Genomic DNA, 18011 nt, shown 5'->3' with positions numbered 1-18011 from the left:
CACCATTATTAGCATCATAATAACCAACATGACCATGAAAATTCCCACAACCACCACCATCATTATTCTCATCATCTTAAATATCATCCCCATTCATATTACCAATTTCACCACCAATAAACAACCAAGACTGTCCTTACTATTGTTGTTATCTCCAGGAATGTCACCAACCACCTGCACAATCGTACAATCATTGTCATCATCACTGTCACTTGACCCTTCACATCACCAGCCACAACATCATTATCAGAATCACTAATGTCATTATCGCTGTCTCTCCCATCATTGTTATCCCTACCACTGTCTTCACCACAACCAGCAGCATCACCAGCTTCTACGCAAGGTTATCACCACACCGCTATCCCAGTTTTATATCACTCATGGCTGTCATCACCTGGAGAGTCACCACAAGCAGGTGCCTCCAGGGCTTGTCCTGTTCCAACCTGTCTGCAGCAACAGGAAGGAGCTGGGTTGGGGGAGGAACAGCCCCCTTTTCCTCTTGGAGGAGTCAGACCACATCCGGAGGGGGTTGCTCAGCCCCTGGACCACATTGCAAGGAAGCTCACAGCTGCCCTGGGGTGTGCTCTTCCACATGGGAGAGGATGGCTTCTATGTAACTCCTGAGAAAAAGGTTTCAATCCCAGAAAAAGAGGAGATCAGGGGTGATACAATTACAGTGTTCTGATTGTACCAAGGAGGGAAAGGTAAAATGATAAAATAACGGTTAATGGTTATTAAGCACTTACTACCACCCCAATGCTGTTCCAATGACAAGTCCATTAACTCATTGAAACCTCACAGCAACTTTCTTAAGAACAGTATAATCCATGTTTTTCAGGGGGATAAAACTGGGACACAGAGAGATGAAGTAACTTGCTCGGTCACACAACTAGTAAGTGGTCTGGCTGGGACCTGAATCCAGATGGCTTGACTCCAGCGCCTGTGTGCATTTGGTCAGTTCACCCTAAAGGCAGGAGGGAACCAATGCTCTGAGTGAACCAGCACTGAGTGCTGCGTAGTCTACCCGCCCTGCTCCAATACAACAATGCTTTCATACAGGTACTATTACTGTGCACATTTTTATATGAGTAACTAAGTCTTAAAAGAAGTTGCTACTGGCACAGGGTCATTCAAATATAAGGGATCTAGTGAAGTCTGATTTTACTACATAAAAAAAAATCTTTCTTAATTAATTTTTTTGGTTGCACTGAGTCTTCGTTGTTGTGCTCCAGCTTTCTCGAGTCGTGGAGAGCAGGGGCCACTCTTCATTGCAGTGCTTGGGTTTTTCATTGCAGTGGCTTCTCTTGTTGTGGAGCACAGGCTCCAGAAGCATGAACTTCAGTAGTTGCAGCTCACGGGCTCAGTAGTTGTGGCACACAGGCTTAGTTGCTCCGTGGCACGTGGAATCTTCCCGGACCTTGGATCGAACCTGTGTTGCTTCGTTGGCGGGTGGATTCTCATCCACTGTACCACCAGGGAAGTCCTGATTTTACTACGTTTTTATGTGCAGCCCGAGACGAGGATTAGAAGCAACAAGTTCCATGGAAGAAGACTGAAGTTCAGTGTGACAAGCAGTTTGGACAAGGCTGTCCTGGGAGGAAGTGAGTTTCCCCATAACTAGGAGCATGCTAGCACAAGCTGGCTTCCCCTGGTCTGGAGTGCTGTCCACCCTGGGGAAGGGTGGGTTGGGCTGGAGAGTCCATCTGGGGTCTCAGGTTCTGCCTCTTTTCTCCCCATACAGCCTCTGTGAGGCCCCTATAAGCTTCATCCTCTGGCTGGGATATGACACCTTCTCTTTTGTTGCCCATCTTTTTTGTTAAGGAGCAAATATGGGATTTCCCCACATTTTAGAACCTCCATGAGGGCTCCCATGCCAACAGTGCCCTGTTCCAAGCCTCCTCCACCTTGTTTCCAGGTGTTGACTGGCTTAAGCCTAGCCTCGCCCCTGTAAGGAAATTTATTCCATAATCAGTTCAAGTGTGTTTGTTCCCCTGTGGGCTTCTCCCTTCCTCCTCTCTACTCCTATCCCAGCAGGTACTGGGCTCTGGATTCCCTGGCCTCAGGGGAGGTTTGTGGCAGGGCAAAAAGTCATGGCTGCAAAATTTTTCCCCTTCTGGCTTTTGTTTCCAAAGCCTGACTCCATCAAGAAGATTACACTGAGAATTGTGGGGAATGTGAGGCGAGAGGGAGGCCCCTGAGTAGTCTGTGGGTTCCCTGAGCAGCAGGAAGCCACATAGCCTCTGCGACAGTGGCCAAGGAAGCAGTTCATTTCAAAAGGGCAGGCTGCAGACTGACTGAAAGAGGCTGGGTTCTCATGCTCCCACCCACATGGAGCTCCTCAACCCCAAACAGGTTAAGGAGGACCACATGGGCCATGGGGAACTGAGGCTGATGCCTGCTGGGGGTGCGGTGGTGGTGAGGATGGGACCTCCCTGGTGCCTGGATATCCTGTAAGACCTCAGGACATTTGCTTCACCTTGGTGGGAGAACCCTGAGAAAGGCTGAGGTTGACTTTCCTGCTGAGCCAGCAGGATGGGCATTCAGAGTAGAAGTTAAGTTGATTTTCAGAGTAAACCAGGAATAAGCTACCTTATAGACACTTAGAGTCTGAGCCAAACCTTGTTCAATGTCTCTCTCCTGCTGAACTCTGAGATCTGCAAGAGCAGGAACCACATTTACCTCATTCCCTGTTGAAACTCTGTTGCCTAGCACAAGGCCTGGAGCAAAATGGTGGATGTCTGAGGAACATCTATGGAAAGAAGGAGTGCAAGGGATGGCTCCAATGGGCAGTGGGTATAGGCAACACAAGGCTCTTGGAAGAAATGTGAGAACATCCGCAGGAGATGCTATTGTGGTGGCAGGAAGCTATCTGAGATGCTATCTCCCAGGCTATAGTCCTCCTTTTGCTCCAAATAAAACTTAACTCACAACTCTCGTGTTGTTGTTTTTTTTTTCCAGTCGACAGTAATTTGCACAACATCACCCAACTAGCACGGGGCAGAACTAAGATTTAGCTTAAGCCTGCCTGAGTTGAAAACACACACCTGATCCACCAAGCCTGTGAATCAGAGATCTGGTGCAGGGCTGGCTGAATTAGGAGGCACCATTTTGGGAGGATGTGAAGGGGCCTGAAATCTGAGTCTTATTTTTCTGGATGAGGCACTGTGGATCTGTTATTCATTTGTGTCTCAGAGCTGTGCTGTCTGATGCATCAGCCACCAGCTTCATGTGGCCACTGAGCACTGGAACTATGACTAGTCCAAACTGAGATGGGCCAGAAGTGTAAAGTACACATTGCATTTCAAAGACTCAGTATGAAAAAAAGAAATGGAAAATATCTCACAATTAGTTTTTTATACTTATGATATGGTGAAATGGAGATGCTTTAAATATAGCAGATTAAAGAAAATATTTTATTAAAATTAATTTCTTTTACTTTTGAAAATGGCTACTAGACCATTTGGGCTTCCCAGATGGCTCAGTGGTAAAGAATTCGCCTGCCAACGCAGGGTTTGATCTCTGGGTCAGGCAGATCCCCTGGAGAAGGAAATGGCAACCCAATCCAGTATTCTTGCCTGGGAAATCCCATGGAAGAGCCTGGTGGGCTACAGTCCATGGGGTCACAAAGAGTGGGACACGACTTAGTGACTAAATAACAACTAGACCATTTAGACCAATGTTTGTGACTCACGTGATATTTCTTTTGGACATGCTGTCTTAAGGAGAATTAGAAACTCTCCTTACTCCGTTCTCAGTCCTAGCCTAGCTATAGGAGAGCATGTGGGAAGGTCCTGGGTCCCAGAGGGAGAGGGTGCCACCCCAGGAATGGGAGTAAGAAGAGTGAGGGTAGATTGATTTCTTCCCAATCTTCCTATTGGGGGTGGGGCAGGCCCATCCTTCAGACACGCAGCATCTTGTGAGTTCCTTGTCTGGGGTTCCTTGCCCCCAAGTAAACAGTAAAAGCCACAATGTCATCCGCTGCTACATGTGCAAACCCTCTGTGGGCTACACTGCACTTTCACATCCACTCTGTCATTTAATTCCCACAGCAGTCTGGTGGAGGGATTATTATTGCACCTACTTCACAGAAGAGGAAACTGAGGGCCTTCCCCCAAAGGGCCAGTGTCACTGGGGAGTAATTGGCAGAGCAGTCTCCGTTACCACCCCCAGCACCGTCTTGCCCTCTGGGGTTTGGAGACAGGAGGGGAGGGACAGTCCTTCAGGGGCTGGGGGGTCTAGAGGGCATCCAGGGAGAGGTGAGGTCTGGGATTGGATCGACAGGAAGGGAGAGGTTATTTGAAGCAGAGGCATAGTACTAGCAGAAGGAGCGGGGGGGAACCACCCTGACGGCAGCTAAGAGCCTCTCAGGACCATGGTAAAAGTACCACCACAGAAAAGCACCCCATCAACCTCTACTTGTTACAAGAAATGACCAGACACAAAAACCTGCCAGGTTTAACCCTGAACAACCATTTCTCTTTTGAAATACTCACAAACTATTCTTTTTTCCCCTCCATAGGTTGTCAAAAATATCTGGAAACCAGAGATTCTCCCCCACTTCCAAAGAAACAATTTTAATAGAAATGCTTGCCAATCAGAAATTTCCTCAGTATTCTTTATACTCTTTAAAACTCACTTTTCTTTCTAACACCTTTGATCCTCTCAAGAAATGAAAGTAACAGCAGATGGGTTCACTTGTCAAGTTTATGAATAAACAGTCATTGTTAACTTTGGGGAAGAAAAGAACCTCTCAGGGCGAGAGCGGGTGGTTCAGGGGGCCAGGCTGAGGGATTTGGGCTTTATTCTGTGGGTGCTGGGAACACGGACCTCCAGGCCCTGTCTCTGTGGCCTTCAGAAGTTTCCGCCTCCCTCCCCACATCTGTTTTTGAGGACTCCTGACTAAGAGCAGTCTCCAGAAACAGGAATCATCGAGCCTTTGCTCGGAGCGGGGTTCAGAGAATAACACATCTGGGCTGTGGTTTGCCCAGGTCAGCAGGTCTGGGATCCGGTCCGAACTTCCCCTCTCGGGCTGTGTGCTGACTGCTGCAGCCCGCAGGAGTGGGGACACTGTGTGTGGTCCAGCATGTGGGAGAACCCGCTGCCTTCAGGGCCTGCAGAGGCCAGGAGCTGTCCTCGGAGGAAGCTGGGTTCCTCGAAGGCTCTGGGCTGGGACTGTGACCCCAGCCCCATGGAGCCAGTGCTGACCCTAGTGGGTGATGTGGAACTCTCTGCCAGCCCTCAGCTTCCATCACGCGTGGTCATGGGAAGCAGCCACAGGATGGCTGCTCAACTTGTACACAAGCAAACACACACACATGCACACATACAAACACACACACGCACGTACACACATGCTTTAATCAGACAAGTTCTACTTTTTCATGTTTTTATACCAGTCTTTTGAGTGAGATATAAATTGAGAAAGGGGTTCTACTGCAAAAAAACAATTTTTAAAAACACTGGTACAGTCCAATACCACCAAGTTTTAGAGGAGGAGACTGAGGCTCCTCCAGGGCTTTCTATTCAACTTCCTATCTCTCACGGGAGGGAGATGGTGTTTTCTTGCAGAGTTCCTGGGCATCTGAGAGTCTATGGGGGTGGCAGGGGTGGGGGGCGTGCTCCCAGATCTCTTACATCCATGGGATTCTTGCAGCTGGTCGTGCCTCTTTTCCCTGGGGCTACCAGAAAGCTCAGGACCAAGTGAGTGTTTCAGTAATAGCATCTGAATTCGTCTCTGTTTCTCTCTCATTCTGATAACATTTCACTGTTATTTCTATCTTGCTGTGTCTTGGTCTTGATTGAGTGACTCAGCACAGGCCCTGTGACAACTTTTCTGAGCACGAATACCAGCTCCACCTTTTATTAGCAATTCTACCAGGTGATTTTATCTCTCTGTAACTCGGTCCCTTGGGTGTAAAACAGGGGTAAAAACTGAACCTATTTCATAGGTGAGTTACAGGGATTAAATGGGCTAATTAATACAAAGGGCTTAGAACAGAATAGGCAATACAATTTGTCCTGTTTCCCACTCTCTTACTAGTACTGTACATGTATTTGGTGTGAGCTGCCTTAAACCTTTTACGGAATATAGTGGAAGTAGGATATAGAAAAGCATCTAAGAAGAATATCAGAAAAAAGGTCATTTTTCCTTTGAAGAGCTGGCCTGATTCATGTTAAGAACAAGCACTCCTGGTTACTGAGCCTGCAGGCTAGGTATTGAACCACCCACTTCACAACTTTGCCTCATTTCCTTTTACAACCCTCCCACCCCCACCCCTCCGCCCAATGTAGATGGTCTGGTTATTCCCATTTTACAGATTTCAGATTGGTAAGTGATAGAGTTAGAATTCATATGCAGGCTGGAATGGTGCAGACAAAGCTGCTGCTGGCCTTCCTTCCTGCCACAGAGGGAGGCCTTAGATTCAGACACCAAGGAAATGCTTATATGGCGTGTCTTGGGCCAGATCAGCTAGAATCAGCTCTTTTCTTTAGCCTCAGTCTCCTCCTCTATCATTTGGCACTGTTGGACTACACCAGTGTTTTTAAAACCGGTTTTTGCAATAGAACCCCTTTCTCAATTCATATCTCACCCAAAAGACTGGTATAAAAACATCAAAAAGTAGAACTTGTCTGATTAAAGCGTGTGTGTATATGAGTGTGTAAGGAAGGAAGGTCCTTGGCCCTGCTGGGGAACCCCTCTCTTCAGTCTCCCTGTGGTGGCAGCCTTGGGGTCCTATGGGGTGCTGTTTAAAAGCCACTGAGCAGATCACCCCAAGAGACCTTCCACACCCAATGACTGAGGAAGCTCGGATATGTATCAGTCCGGGGAGAAGAAGCCTCTCTTCAGCCCTTTGGGGCCAAGCCCTGACCTTTTACAGACTGGCGCAAGGGGAAGTGCCGCTGGCCAAGCCCTGGACACAATCTTGACCCAATCCCTCTGTCTATAAGATGGAGTAATGGTTGAACTGGATGAGGTGGGGTGAGGATGGAGTCACAAGAGCTGGGTCACTTGGGAAGGGGAAGGACTCCTAAACCAATTGGGAGGGATCTGGAGGCAGTGCCAGCTAAGGAGAGACATTGGGCACAGGGAAGACCATGTCACCTGGCACCTAGCAGGGGCTGCAAGAGGGAGCACAAAGTCTTAGGCCAAAACTGTAGCTACTTGGAAAAGTAAATTTTGGGAGTCACACAGCATTTGAGGCATAGAATCTTAAAGTAATAGAACACAAATACTTGAGAACCTACAACTAGTATAAACTGAGAACTTTAAAACTAGATAATATTAGAATCCTAGACTCTGGGAGATACCCTAAAATAATAGACATGGAGACTCTTGGGGAATATGACAGAGGTCAGTGGTGCTCAGAGGCTGGGTGCAGACCTGTAGTCCCCAGGGGATCTGATTTCAGTCCCTGGCCCAGGACCAAGGGCAGCTCAGAAGGGCCAAAGGGCCTGGAGAGCAAAGAGGGCTGCTGGCTGAATGGGATCCTATAGCCACCGCCCAGATGGGGCCAGATGATCTGCTAGGGTGCACCTACGAGACCATCTTTACTACATGGGCCCTGCAGAGCCATCTGCCAGGAGCCCTGAGCCTTTGACAGGACCTTAGAAACTGGCTAATTGAAGACAGGGAAACAGACCTGAGAGAGGTGAGGCCTACCCTGGTTCCCTTCTAGAAAGATGTCTGCGTAGCCACCTGATCTCTGAGGTCACAGACGCAAGGACAGAGCTAAAGGGAGGGAAGCTGAACTCCTGACCCTCCTGTACGGGTATGGCCTCCCCCACCCCCCATCTCATAGTCTTCTCGATGGAGACTGTTAATCCCCTGCCCCCTGGCAGAGAACTCTGTCATTCAAATCTCAGCTGTCATTCAGTCATCTTCCATCTCTCTGCACCTGGCCTTCTCTCACGACCTGAGATCTCCCTGGGGCAGGGGCTGCAGGAAGCACCCCACTGTCTCCCTGTGAAAGCACTCATGTTACTGCCCCAGAGACAGGCAGCCATTTAGAGGAGACACTATCAAACCTCCCAGAGCTAGCAGACTTTTTCAGTCTTCTGCCTATTGCACAGACAGAGAGACTGAGACCAGAGACCTTCTCTGGGTCATACAATCCTTTCTGTTATATACCACCATCTCCTGGACACCAGTAAAAGCTTCATTTACTTCCAGGAAGGTATTTAGAGAACCCCTGTGAGGGGGTGCTTGAAGGGACTTCAGATATAGCTTCCCCACCAACCCTTCATTTTCTCTTGCCTGTTTCTACTCTGCAAAAGATACACAACCATGTCGAAGCACCTGGACTTTCACCTAATTGGGCCCTTCCTCCTGGTCCATCCACCTCATCAGTGGCCTGAGCAGACTGGGCCAGCCCAAGCAACTGCAAGCTGAGGCAGCCTCAGCAGGCGGGGGGACAGTTCCTCCCACTTCAATATTTATTACCTGAGAGCTGCTGGAAGCAGATCATCATGTTCTCGGCCTTCAGTTCTTTTTTCAGAACCTCTCACCTCCTTCCCTCCCCACTCCCCATCCCCCATGTGCTGACAAATGAATCCAGACAGTCAGACAGGTTCACAGCCTGGGAGCCAGGGTTTCAAGGCATCACAGAGACACAGCTCTTAAAATGAGAATCTCTGCATCACAGCAACTTTGACTCAAGGAATCGTGTGTTCTCAGAATCCGAGGCACACAGGGCATTGCTTCAGGAATCTAAACCCAGTGTCTTACACAACAGAACAGAATGGGGAAGTGACTTGCTCAAGGTCACATGACTGAGCAAGGACATATGGCTGACATCAGCCTAGCCTAGTCTCACCCTTGCTTCTTCCACCTATTCCACCCCATGGCCCAAGTAGCACTTCTCTGTTCAGATTTAGTACCCAATTTGGAGATTACCCATAACTGGTAACCAGTCTCTTCCCTTCTTCTGTGATCATCCCTGCTTCTAAGAACTCTTCTGCAAGTTCCAGGAATTCCATCTCATTCATATTTTGGCCCGAGCTGGGCAGAACCGGGAAGGACCATCTGTGGTTCCAAGCTGTCTTCTTCCTTTCCCTGAAACTGATCTCTCTCCAACGCCTGCCTCCCCCTGCCTCTGAGCCAGCATCAGCCCTTCACTGTCTCTGGGATGACTGACCCATAGCAGAGCAGGATACAGGTCTATGTGTTTCCCGTCCTGTGTGGTTCTTTGGACTCATCCCCTCGCCCTGCCTTACTGCCAATGCACCGGTTCCTGGCTGGACCAATGCCATAGCTGTCACATCAATCTTCCTGCCCCCAGCTGCTCTCTGCACACCTCCCCTTGCCTTCCAATCCTTTCTGTGCTAGTACCTGGTGATAAACCCACAGGACTCCCTCCAGGGCTACCCACTGCTCTTGAAGCTGGCAGGCAAGGCTTTAATTGTCTGGCCCCTGCTGGCTGTCCCGACATCAATTTTCTTTGGTTCCTCAGCCCCATATATACACCCTTTGCTGCAGCAGGGGGTGGGCAACAGAGTGGTGTGGGTGCCGTATCAGACTGATTTAGGGATTGAGTCCCAGCTTTACCAGCAGAGACATTTTCAGCCCCTCGTCTTAAGCCCAGGTTTTCTTGTTCTAACAAGGAGACACTATCTCACATTATGGCAAATGTATTCAAATGCACCAACCTGCAACATTAAATTGAATTATTCTTGCTGCAAAATATTTGACAGGATTTTTATAAATTGTCCCTTTGAAATTAGAATTACTTAGCAACAACTAACTTCCTTAATTTATGATTGTTTGTGGTTTCTCAAAATCCTGGCACAGAGATCCTAAAACTCCTGTAAATAAGGGTGCTAGGAAAATCTTTTGTTCTGATATTTAGCCTTTGATCCCGGTTCCTGACCCAGAGTTCCTAAGAGCTTTGTAATTTCCTGAGTGGTAAGAGCATCCGACACCGAGCCCCTAAATCCCTTGGCATTTCCTGGTAATAGTAACATCGTTTGTTTTAATGAGGTGACTCCACAGGGCTCCAGGTTAGGGCTGGTCACCAGAAAGACCAAGCCATGATTGGAAGCTTGGAACTTTCAGCCCACCACTGCAACCTCATTCTGCAGAGAGGGGAGAGAAGCTAAAAATAGACTTAATAATCAATCATGCCGATGTGATGAAGCCTCCATAAAAATCTCAACAGTATAGGGTTCAGGGAGTTTCCAGGTTGGTGGACACAGCCACATGCCGGGTGCATTGTGTACCCAGACTCCACAGGGACAGAGCTCCTGTGCTTGGCCCCCTCCTAGACCTTGCCCTAGGCATCTCTTTATCTGGCTGTTTATCTGTATCATTCATCATATCCTTTATTATGTAATAAACTGGTAAACAAGTGTTTTCCTGAGCTCTGTTAGCCATTCCAGCAAATAATCAAATCCAAGGGAAACTCTGATTTGTAGCCAAGTCAGAAAGAAGTTATAGGTGACTTGGGGACCTCCTACTTGTGATCGGCGTCTGTAGCAGGGGCAGTCTTGTGGGAGTGAGCCTTACCCTGTGGCATCTGATACTGTCTCCAGGTAGACAGAGTCAGGATGGAGTTAGGTTGTAGGACACTCAGTGGATGTTGCAGAGAATTGATCAGTGTGGGAACAGCCCCATACATCTGGTCACTGAAGTATTGTTTATGTGTTTGTGCATGGGGGGTGGGGTGTGAGGGGGTGAGGTGTAAAGGAGTATTGTCTTTATACACCCAGACTTGGGAAAAAAGAAAATCTAATGCACAAATTTTCAGAATATAATGAAACGTGTATAAGTATTAAGGAAAAATGAGTGAAGCTGACTCTAATGACATATAATTGAGCTTTTATAAGACATTTCCATTTTGTCATTTTTCTTTTGTATTTTAGAGCCAACGTATTATTTTTCGGGCCTCATATTTTTGTGGGCCCTTGGAAAACTTAGAGAACCCTAGCCCAGAATCCTCTCTCCTGTCCAGTGGCCTCACATAGTCCTGCCTTTTTCTGTCACGTGACCTTGAGCACATCCCTGCCCCTTCTGGGCCTCAGTACGATCCTCTGAGGAGAGACCACCTGCCCCATGAGCTGAGCAGAGTGGTTCAGTGAGATCCCCTTGCAGCACCTGGCCAGTTGTTACTTATCAAAGAGACTCTGTCCTCACTAAGCTATACCTATTTTAAGGGTGGGGCTCACATGCTGAACCCCAGGGTCCAGCCCGATGCCTGGTCCCCAGTGAGGCACTCAATATCTGTTTGTCCCCTCACTGTCCCTGAAAAGGCCATGGTCATTTCTACAGCCAAGTCCTTTGTCCAGGCTTTTTCCCACCTAGAATGGCCCTCCCACTCCTTGCCATGCTTCCACACAGGCTTCAAAGTCCAGTGGAATCCCCCTCTCTTCAGAGAAGTCTTCCTAGACCCTCCTGTAAACTCTCCACCTCCTTCCAGTTCTCAACACTGCTGCAGCATATTCACAATCTACTAAACACGTTCAGCGACAAGCAGAGAGGGAGTAGGCAGTAGGTTAGAGCAAGGGGAGTGGGCTCAGACAGGCTTTGGGTTCCGGTTCCAGCGGTGTCCTGGCCGGCCTTGTGACCTTGGTTGGGTCACTTTCGGCTCTGGCCCTTAATCCCCTCAGCTGTGGAAGGGGCAGGGAAGATGCACCATGCAGGAATGCTGGGGAATGCAACAGAGCTCTATGGAGATGGCTTTGGAAGCTGTGACGTGCTGTGCCCAGGAGAATGGAGTTGAAGGTTATACAGGAGGACAAGTGTGTGGGGGTTGGAGCTTGGGTTAGGCTGGGGCAGGGAGGGGGCTTACCTTGCTGACAGGTGGGTCTGAAACTGCCAAGCCCTTTCGCCGGAAGCGAAGCTCTTTCTTCTCCTTGGGCATCTCCTTGGGGAAGAAGAAGTAGGGGATGGCGGCCAGGGCCACCGTGCCAGCCGAGATGAGGAAGCCCAGCCACCAGGCACCCACCCATCGGGGGTCCTTTGAGGTCAGGTTGATGCCACCTGGAAGAGAGGGTGTTAGGGTCAGGATGGGCTGTAGCTTCTTGGCCATCACCCTCGGACCAGCCTCTGAGGTAGGACGCGACCTGGGCTGGGGTCGGGAGATCTGGATATCAGTTATGGCTCTGCCAGTTGTGTCCTGTGTGACCTTGGGCACATCCCTGACCCTTCCTGGGCCTTGACTTTCTCAACTTTATGGCAGTGTGTGTCATGGTTAAGGTCATGGACTTTGGAAATGGCGTGACCTTGGGCAAGTTACTTAACCTCTTTGTGCCCTGGTTTCTTCCCCTGTAAAGCATGGATGCTAGTAGTACCTACATCATAAGGCTGATGTGAGAATCATAGAAACTAATACGTGTAGAGCACTTAGAATAGTGCTGGCACGTAGAATGTCGACAATGTTTACTGTTACTTTTGTGATTGTTGTTATTAAACTGATGGCTAGGATGACTCTTGGGATTCTCAGACCTGCATGATGGTTAAAATCACAAGGGGTGCTTATCAAAAATACTCAGCCTTTTCCAAGATCAACTTCAAACTGCCGCAGGATGGGGTGGAAAGGTGGCCAAGGAATCTGTACCTTTAACAAGTTCCCTAGGTGATTTCGAGCCCCATCTAGGTATAATCAAGACAAGATTAACCCAAATATGGGCTTCCCTGGTGGCTCAGGGGTAAAGAATCTGCCTGCCAATGCAGGAGGCACAGGAGATGCAGGCCCGACCCCTGGGTCAGGAAGATCCCCTTGGAGATGGAAATGGCAACCAACTCCGGTACTCTTGCCTGGGAAATCCCATGGACAGGCGAGACTGGTGGGCAACAATCCATGGGATTGCAAAAGAATTGGGCACAACCTAATGACTAAACAACAACAACAGTCCCAGATGTGCCTCCTGGCTGGAGTGCCCAACTCTGCCATCAGACCTTTTGACCCCAAGGCTGAGTTAGGTACCTCCTTCTTCAACTGCCACAGCACCTGCAAACACTTTCTAACAGTACAGATGCATGACGACATCAACCCCATTAGTGGGGCTGACTTCCAGATGCTTTGCCCTGAGCGCCTCTGGAACTGGGCCCAGAGGACACAGTCAGCACTCAGCAAACGAATCTGTAAAACTGGGGGTGGGGTTGGCTTTTGCGTGATTTCCTCCTCCACTTACTATTCCCCCATCTTCTGTTCCAGGCTGGTGGGAATTCATGCACACTCATCTCAGATCTTCATTTTCTCACCTACTGGTCTGGGCTTGCAGTGGATGTGACCTGCCCAACCAGTGAAATCCCCCAGAGAGAAAGAAGGGATAGGGAGATGGCCCCTTGGTTCACAGTCCACAGGAATGCCATATCTGTCTGTGAAGGTGTCAGCACCACCAGGATGATGTCAACATAGTCAGAAACACATTCCCTTCTCCTGAACTGGGGTGTGTCTGGGAAACTGAGTCCTGACTTTTAGGACTGTTTCATCAAGGGAGAATGAAATTACAACCAGAGTCCATGCTGGGCTCCTGGGCCCAGGTTTCTAGAAGGAGGAGGGTTGGGGCAGGGCCACCCCTAGTGACTCCTGTTCAGAGCTGCCCAGACCTATCCTGGCTAGAGGCACCCTTGGGCAAAAGCTGGATAACAAGAAACAGAATCTGCCTGTCCATCTTCTTGTACACATGTCACCTGAGGCTTCTTGGGTTGCTGGAAAATCTCCAGGTGAGGGATGGGACATCTGAGCAGCAGGATGCAGAAGGTGGAGCTGGGGGCTTGGAGCTGCTTGGTGTGACCAGCAGGCAGCTGAGACGCCACAGTGACCTGTTCTAGAAACAATCCACTCCCACTCCCACAGAATGCCAGAGCTCTGAGATCCCCAACACTCCCCCTCCTGATTGTCTTCTGACCAAGCTTCAGTTCCACGCCTTGGCCCACCCTGACCACCACCTGAATCAGAGACCCCTTTTCCCCAAATGGTGCCCTCAACATAGGTGGCCAGGTTTTGAGGTGGTCAAAACTAGAAGGGTCCTTAGAGGTCACCCTGAATTTCCCCTCTGAGATGGCCTAAGGTAATGAGTCCTGCTCCAAAATTCTCTCCATTATGCCAGTGTCCTCTCTGGGTCCTGAAGTCTGTCCCCCATAAAGACGGGAGCTCCCCAGAGACCAAGAGAATACATGGTCTGTCTGCCCCGTAGTGTATCTGAGCAGAGGGCTGAGGGCCTGGGGTTGGGTGGAGTCAGGGTGGAACTAAGTGAAGACTCATAACAACCGTGGCAACAGTTACAACTCTCCATCTGATGTCAACTTCTGGCTTATCTCCACATTCTCACTGCATTCTGATTGCACCTTTGGGAGGTGGACAGGGCAGAGAGTATCTCAAAGATGGGGAAGCTGAGGCTCAGAGAGGTTAAGAGGCATGTCTCAGGTCAGTGGTGTTGCTGGGTCCTCCGGTTCAGCGTCTCCTATGAGACCAGCCATTGGTCAACTGTGTCTGTGTGCCCCTGGGGACAACTGTGTGCTCCGAAGCTCACCTTCTGGCATTCGATCAATGTCCACATAAAGGCGCAACATGAGGCTTCCCAGCCCATAGGCCATGCCTGGTCCCATCATGGTCACTGCGAACAGGATACCTGCAACAGGAAGCCTGGGTTAGTGCTCTCTGGCCCAGCTTCCTTTCACAGGTCAGGGCCTGCTCAGCCTCCACTGGGCAGGAGCAGCCCATCTCCCCTGCTCAGGCCTTGGAAGCTCTCCAGGGCTCCTCTGGGCCTCTAGTGGCCACAGAGGGCAGAGGGCAGGGATTCGTACTTAGCCCGACCTGAGCGTGGCCCTCCCTCAGAGCCCGAGGGGTGGGACAGATCCTCACCAAGGTAGAGGGGCGAGTTGCTGTTGTGGGAAAAGTCATCGATGTAGGAGATGCCAAAGGGCTGAATGGGCACCCCGCCCACGCCAAGCAGGGTCTGGGCCGTGAACATGATCCCCACCACAGCCAGGTGCCGAACCTCTGTGTAGCTAGAGCAGCTGCTGTTGGATGAGGCTGAAGCTGGGGCCTTGGTGCTGAGCAGGCACAGGGAAGCCTCGAAGTCTTGTGGCATGTCTGCTGAGAGATGATAAAAGTATTAGGACAATAGCTAAGACTCATATAGCACTTACTGATGGGAGGTACTCTTCTGAATCCCTCTGACCCCCACAACAAACCCAGGGGATGGGTACTCTCATTACTCCCATTTTGCAGATGAGAAAACTGATGCTCAGGCAGCAACTAACAAGGGTTGGAGCTAGGATTGGAACCCAGGCAGGCCAGTTCTGAGTCCATGCTCTTAAATCGCCTATGCCACTTCTCTGAGCAGAGGTATGTGAAAGTGCCATGGCAGTGGTGGATCTTGAATGAGGGTGGGGTAGGACAGCTGAAAGAGGTGGTTTGAACTGGGTGGAAAAGAATGAACAAGATTTTCCAGAAAGGGAAGGTGGTGGTCAGGGGTGGGGTCCAGAAAGAGGCCACTGCACATGTAAAACCAAGGTCTTGAGAAGTTCAGCATGGCTGGCTCACAGAGTGTAAGGGTCAAGGCCAGGGCTGAAGGCAGGGCCCGACAAGGGAAGGACGCTGGGTCTGGGCTGTGGAGGGCACTGGTGCCCTTAGGCCTTCATTCTGGGAAGGGCTCAGTGTCAGCTTGGGACACAGAGGTAGAGTGCAATAAAGGGAAATTTCTTAATTTAGTGCCAGACATTTGTTTCCTGTGGCTCACCAATATTTGGTGAGCAAATTTAAGAAGACCCTCATACTATTATTATCCCAAATGTGGGTATAGAAGTGGCCTCCTCTCTGTGGCTGCCCAAGTTCTTTCTGGGAGCTGGGTCTCTGAGCTATGTGCACCCAGCCCAGAAAGCCACTCTCTAGGGCTGGAAAAAACCATGTGAACCAGGCTCAAGGACTTGGACCCTCAACCAGATTGCCTGGGTTGAAGACGGTGAGACTTTGGCAGAGGACCTCAGCCCCTCTGGCCTTGGTTTCCTCATCTGTCGAACAAGCCTCCTAGAATGGGAGTTCTACAGAAATATGGAACTTATAAGCAGAAGAATTCAGTGGTCAGGGCAGAGGCTCTAGGGCTAGGCTAGCAGAGGATGTCTACTAGCTGTGGACCTTGAGGGAGTACCTCCCTCTCTGAGACTCAGTTTCCTCACTCATAAAGTAGGATAATGATAACACCTGCTCAAAGGGTTGTAAGCATTAGGAGTGGTGAGTGATGCCTGTGCACAGTGCTTACTAGATATGAAGATGATTACAGGGATCTGTCTTTTTTTCCAGTCCCAAGTCCCCAGCAGAGGGCCTGGCACATAAATATTAATGTGCTGGATGCTAAGTTGCTTCAGTCATGTCTGACTCTGCAACCCCACGGACTGTAGCCCACCAGGCTCCTCTGTCCATGGGGATTCTCCAGGCAAGAATATTGGAGTGGGTTGCCATTTCCTCCTCCAGGGGATCTTCCAGACCCAGGGATCGTACCCGTGTCTCTTAAGTCTCCTGTATTGGCAGGTGGATTCTTACCAACTAGCGCCACCTGTGAAGCCCAAGTTTATCTTTTGAAGGCTGTGTGTGTGTGTTAGTCCCTTAGTCGTGTCCAACTCTTTGTGACCTGATGGACTGTCAGCTGCCAGGCTCCTCTGTCCATGGAATTCTCCAGGCAAGAATACTGGAGTGGGTTGCCATTTCCTTCTCCAGAGGATCTTCCCAACCCAGGAATCAAACCCGGGTCTCCTGTATTGCAGGCAGTTTCTTTACCATCTGAGTCACCTTAATGATAATTAATTAATTAATGATGAGGAGTGAGTGAATGAAATAGTCTTGTATGTCAGTTCAGGGTGGGTACTTAGAGGTCACCAAGTCCAGTTCACCCATTGGACAGATGTGGAGACTGAGGCTCAGACAGGAGAAGAAGTTTGCCTGGGGTTCCATAAGGAGCAGAAGGGTGTTGTATGTCAGTGAGGATGAAGAATGTGTGTGACCCTGCACAGGAAAAGCTCTGTTAAAGAGAAAATTCTAGATGGGGAAATATGAGTAAGTATAATTTTTTGGTATCTGAGTCAGACCTCTTGACAGTTCTCCACTCAGGCCTAGATAACCACTCTGCTTTCTTCTGGGACTTCCCCCACTTCCCAGCCATTGCCTGAGCAGCTTCCTCCACCTTCTTTCTACATTACAGTCAGACGCCACCTCCTCCAGCTCACTCCAGCCTCCAGTGTCCATCCCCTACTCAGGTCTCCACCGGCTCCCCCTGGCTGTCCTGTGCTGGACTCTCTGGTCTGCAGCAGAGCTGCCCATGCTCACGCCAACCCACGCTCCCTCAGAGCTTCTTAGGGCTGGTTGTATCTGCTCCATCTTTCCATCCCTGCGCCTGGCACAGAGTAGGAGCTCTGGGGTCTGAACTGATGGGAGGACAAGGGAGAAAGGATGCTTTCTGACAGCCCTCCTCCCCTGGGAAGCCTTCCATGATGCCAGGCTGGGCTGTGGGCTCCTTCCCTGGGCTGCTTCTGCCCTGTTCTTCCTTCCTCACACAGTGCATACACCGGGTGGGGGGAGGAGAGGTATTGTTTGTTTCTGTTTTCTCTCCCAGACTGGGAGCTCCCAGAGGGCAAGGACTGAGTCCCTCAAGAGGGTCCAGCACAAAGTAGGAAGCACTAATGTTTTCTAGGGTGGACCACCAGATGGATAGATGGGTGGAGAGGGTAGAAGGGGTAATGGAAGGGAGGATAAGTAGGTGGATGGATAGGTAGATGGGTGGATGAATAGATGGGTAGATATGTAGGTGGATGGGTGGATGGGTAGGTGGATGGATGGGTAGGTGGATAGGTAGATGGAAGGACTGATGAGTGGATGAGTATGTATGTGAATGAGTAGATGGATAGGATGGGTAGGTGGATGGATGGGTAGATGAGTGAATGGGTGGAGAGATGGATGGGACAGGGAAGGCTGCTTGAGTCGTTCTCCAAGGGACAGGCATCCATCTGTCAAGTTGACTCTCAACAAAATCCCACTGGGCTAAACAGGGGCTTCACTATTCCTGTCTAAAATTCT

General features: G+C 49.8%; 1 protein-coding gene across 9 annotated transcripts in view; it reads right to left on the bottom strand.

Annotated features, from left to right (window-relative positions):
• SLCO2B1 (solute carrier organic anion transporter family member 2B1) overlaps nucleotides 1-18011 on the bottom strand; it is a 51517-nt gene that overhangs the window by 16673 nt on the left and 16833 nt on the right. For 5 of the 9 annotated variants that reach the window (XM_081539663.1, XM_081539669.1, XM_081539667.1 and 2 more), the window contains 3 exons: nucleotides 14805-15038; nucleotides 14473-14571; nucleotides 11784-11974 (listed from right to left, as the gene is read on the bottom strand). In XM_081539663.1, coding sequence (XP_081395789.1) covers nucleotides 11784-11974; nucleotides 14473-14571; nucleotides 14805-15038 — 524 coding nt within the window. The remainder of the gene's footprint in view (nucleotides 1-11783; nucleotides 11975-14472; nucleotides 14572-14804; nucleotides 15039-18011) is intronic. The other 4 variants (XM_081539664.1, XM_081539668.1, XM_081539666.1 and 1 more) reach the window with 1 other exon arrangement.

Source organism: Giraffa tippelskirchi, chromosome 11, assembly GCF_054371585.1.
Source record: "Giraffa tippelskirchi isolate mGirTip1 chromosome 11, T2T-mGirTip1v1.2.pri, whole genome shotgun sequence".
Lineage (NCBI taxonomy): Eukaryota > Metazoa > Chordata > Mammalia > Artiodactyla > Giraffidae > Giraffa > Giraffa tippelskirchi.
The sequence above is the reverse complement of the archived record's forward strand: the minus strand, read 5'-3'. Positions and strand labels throughout refer to the sequence as shown.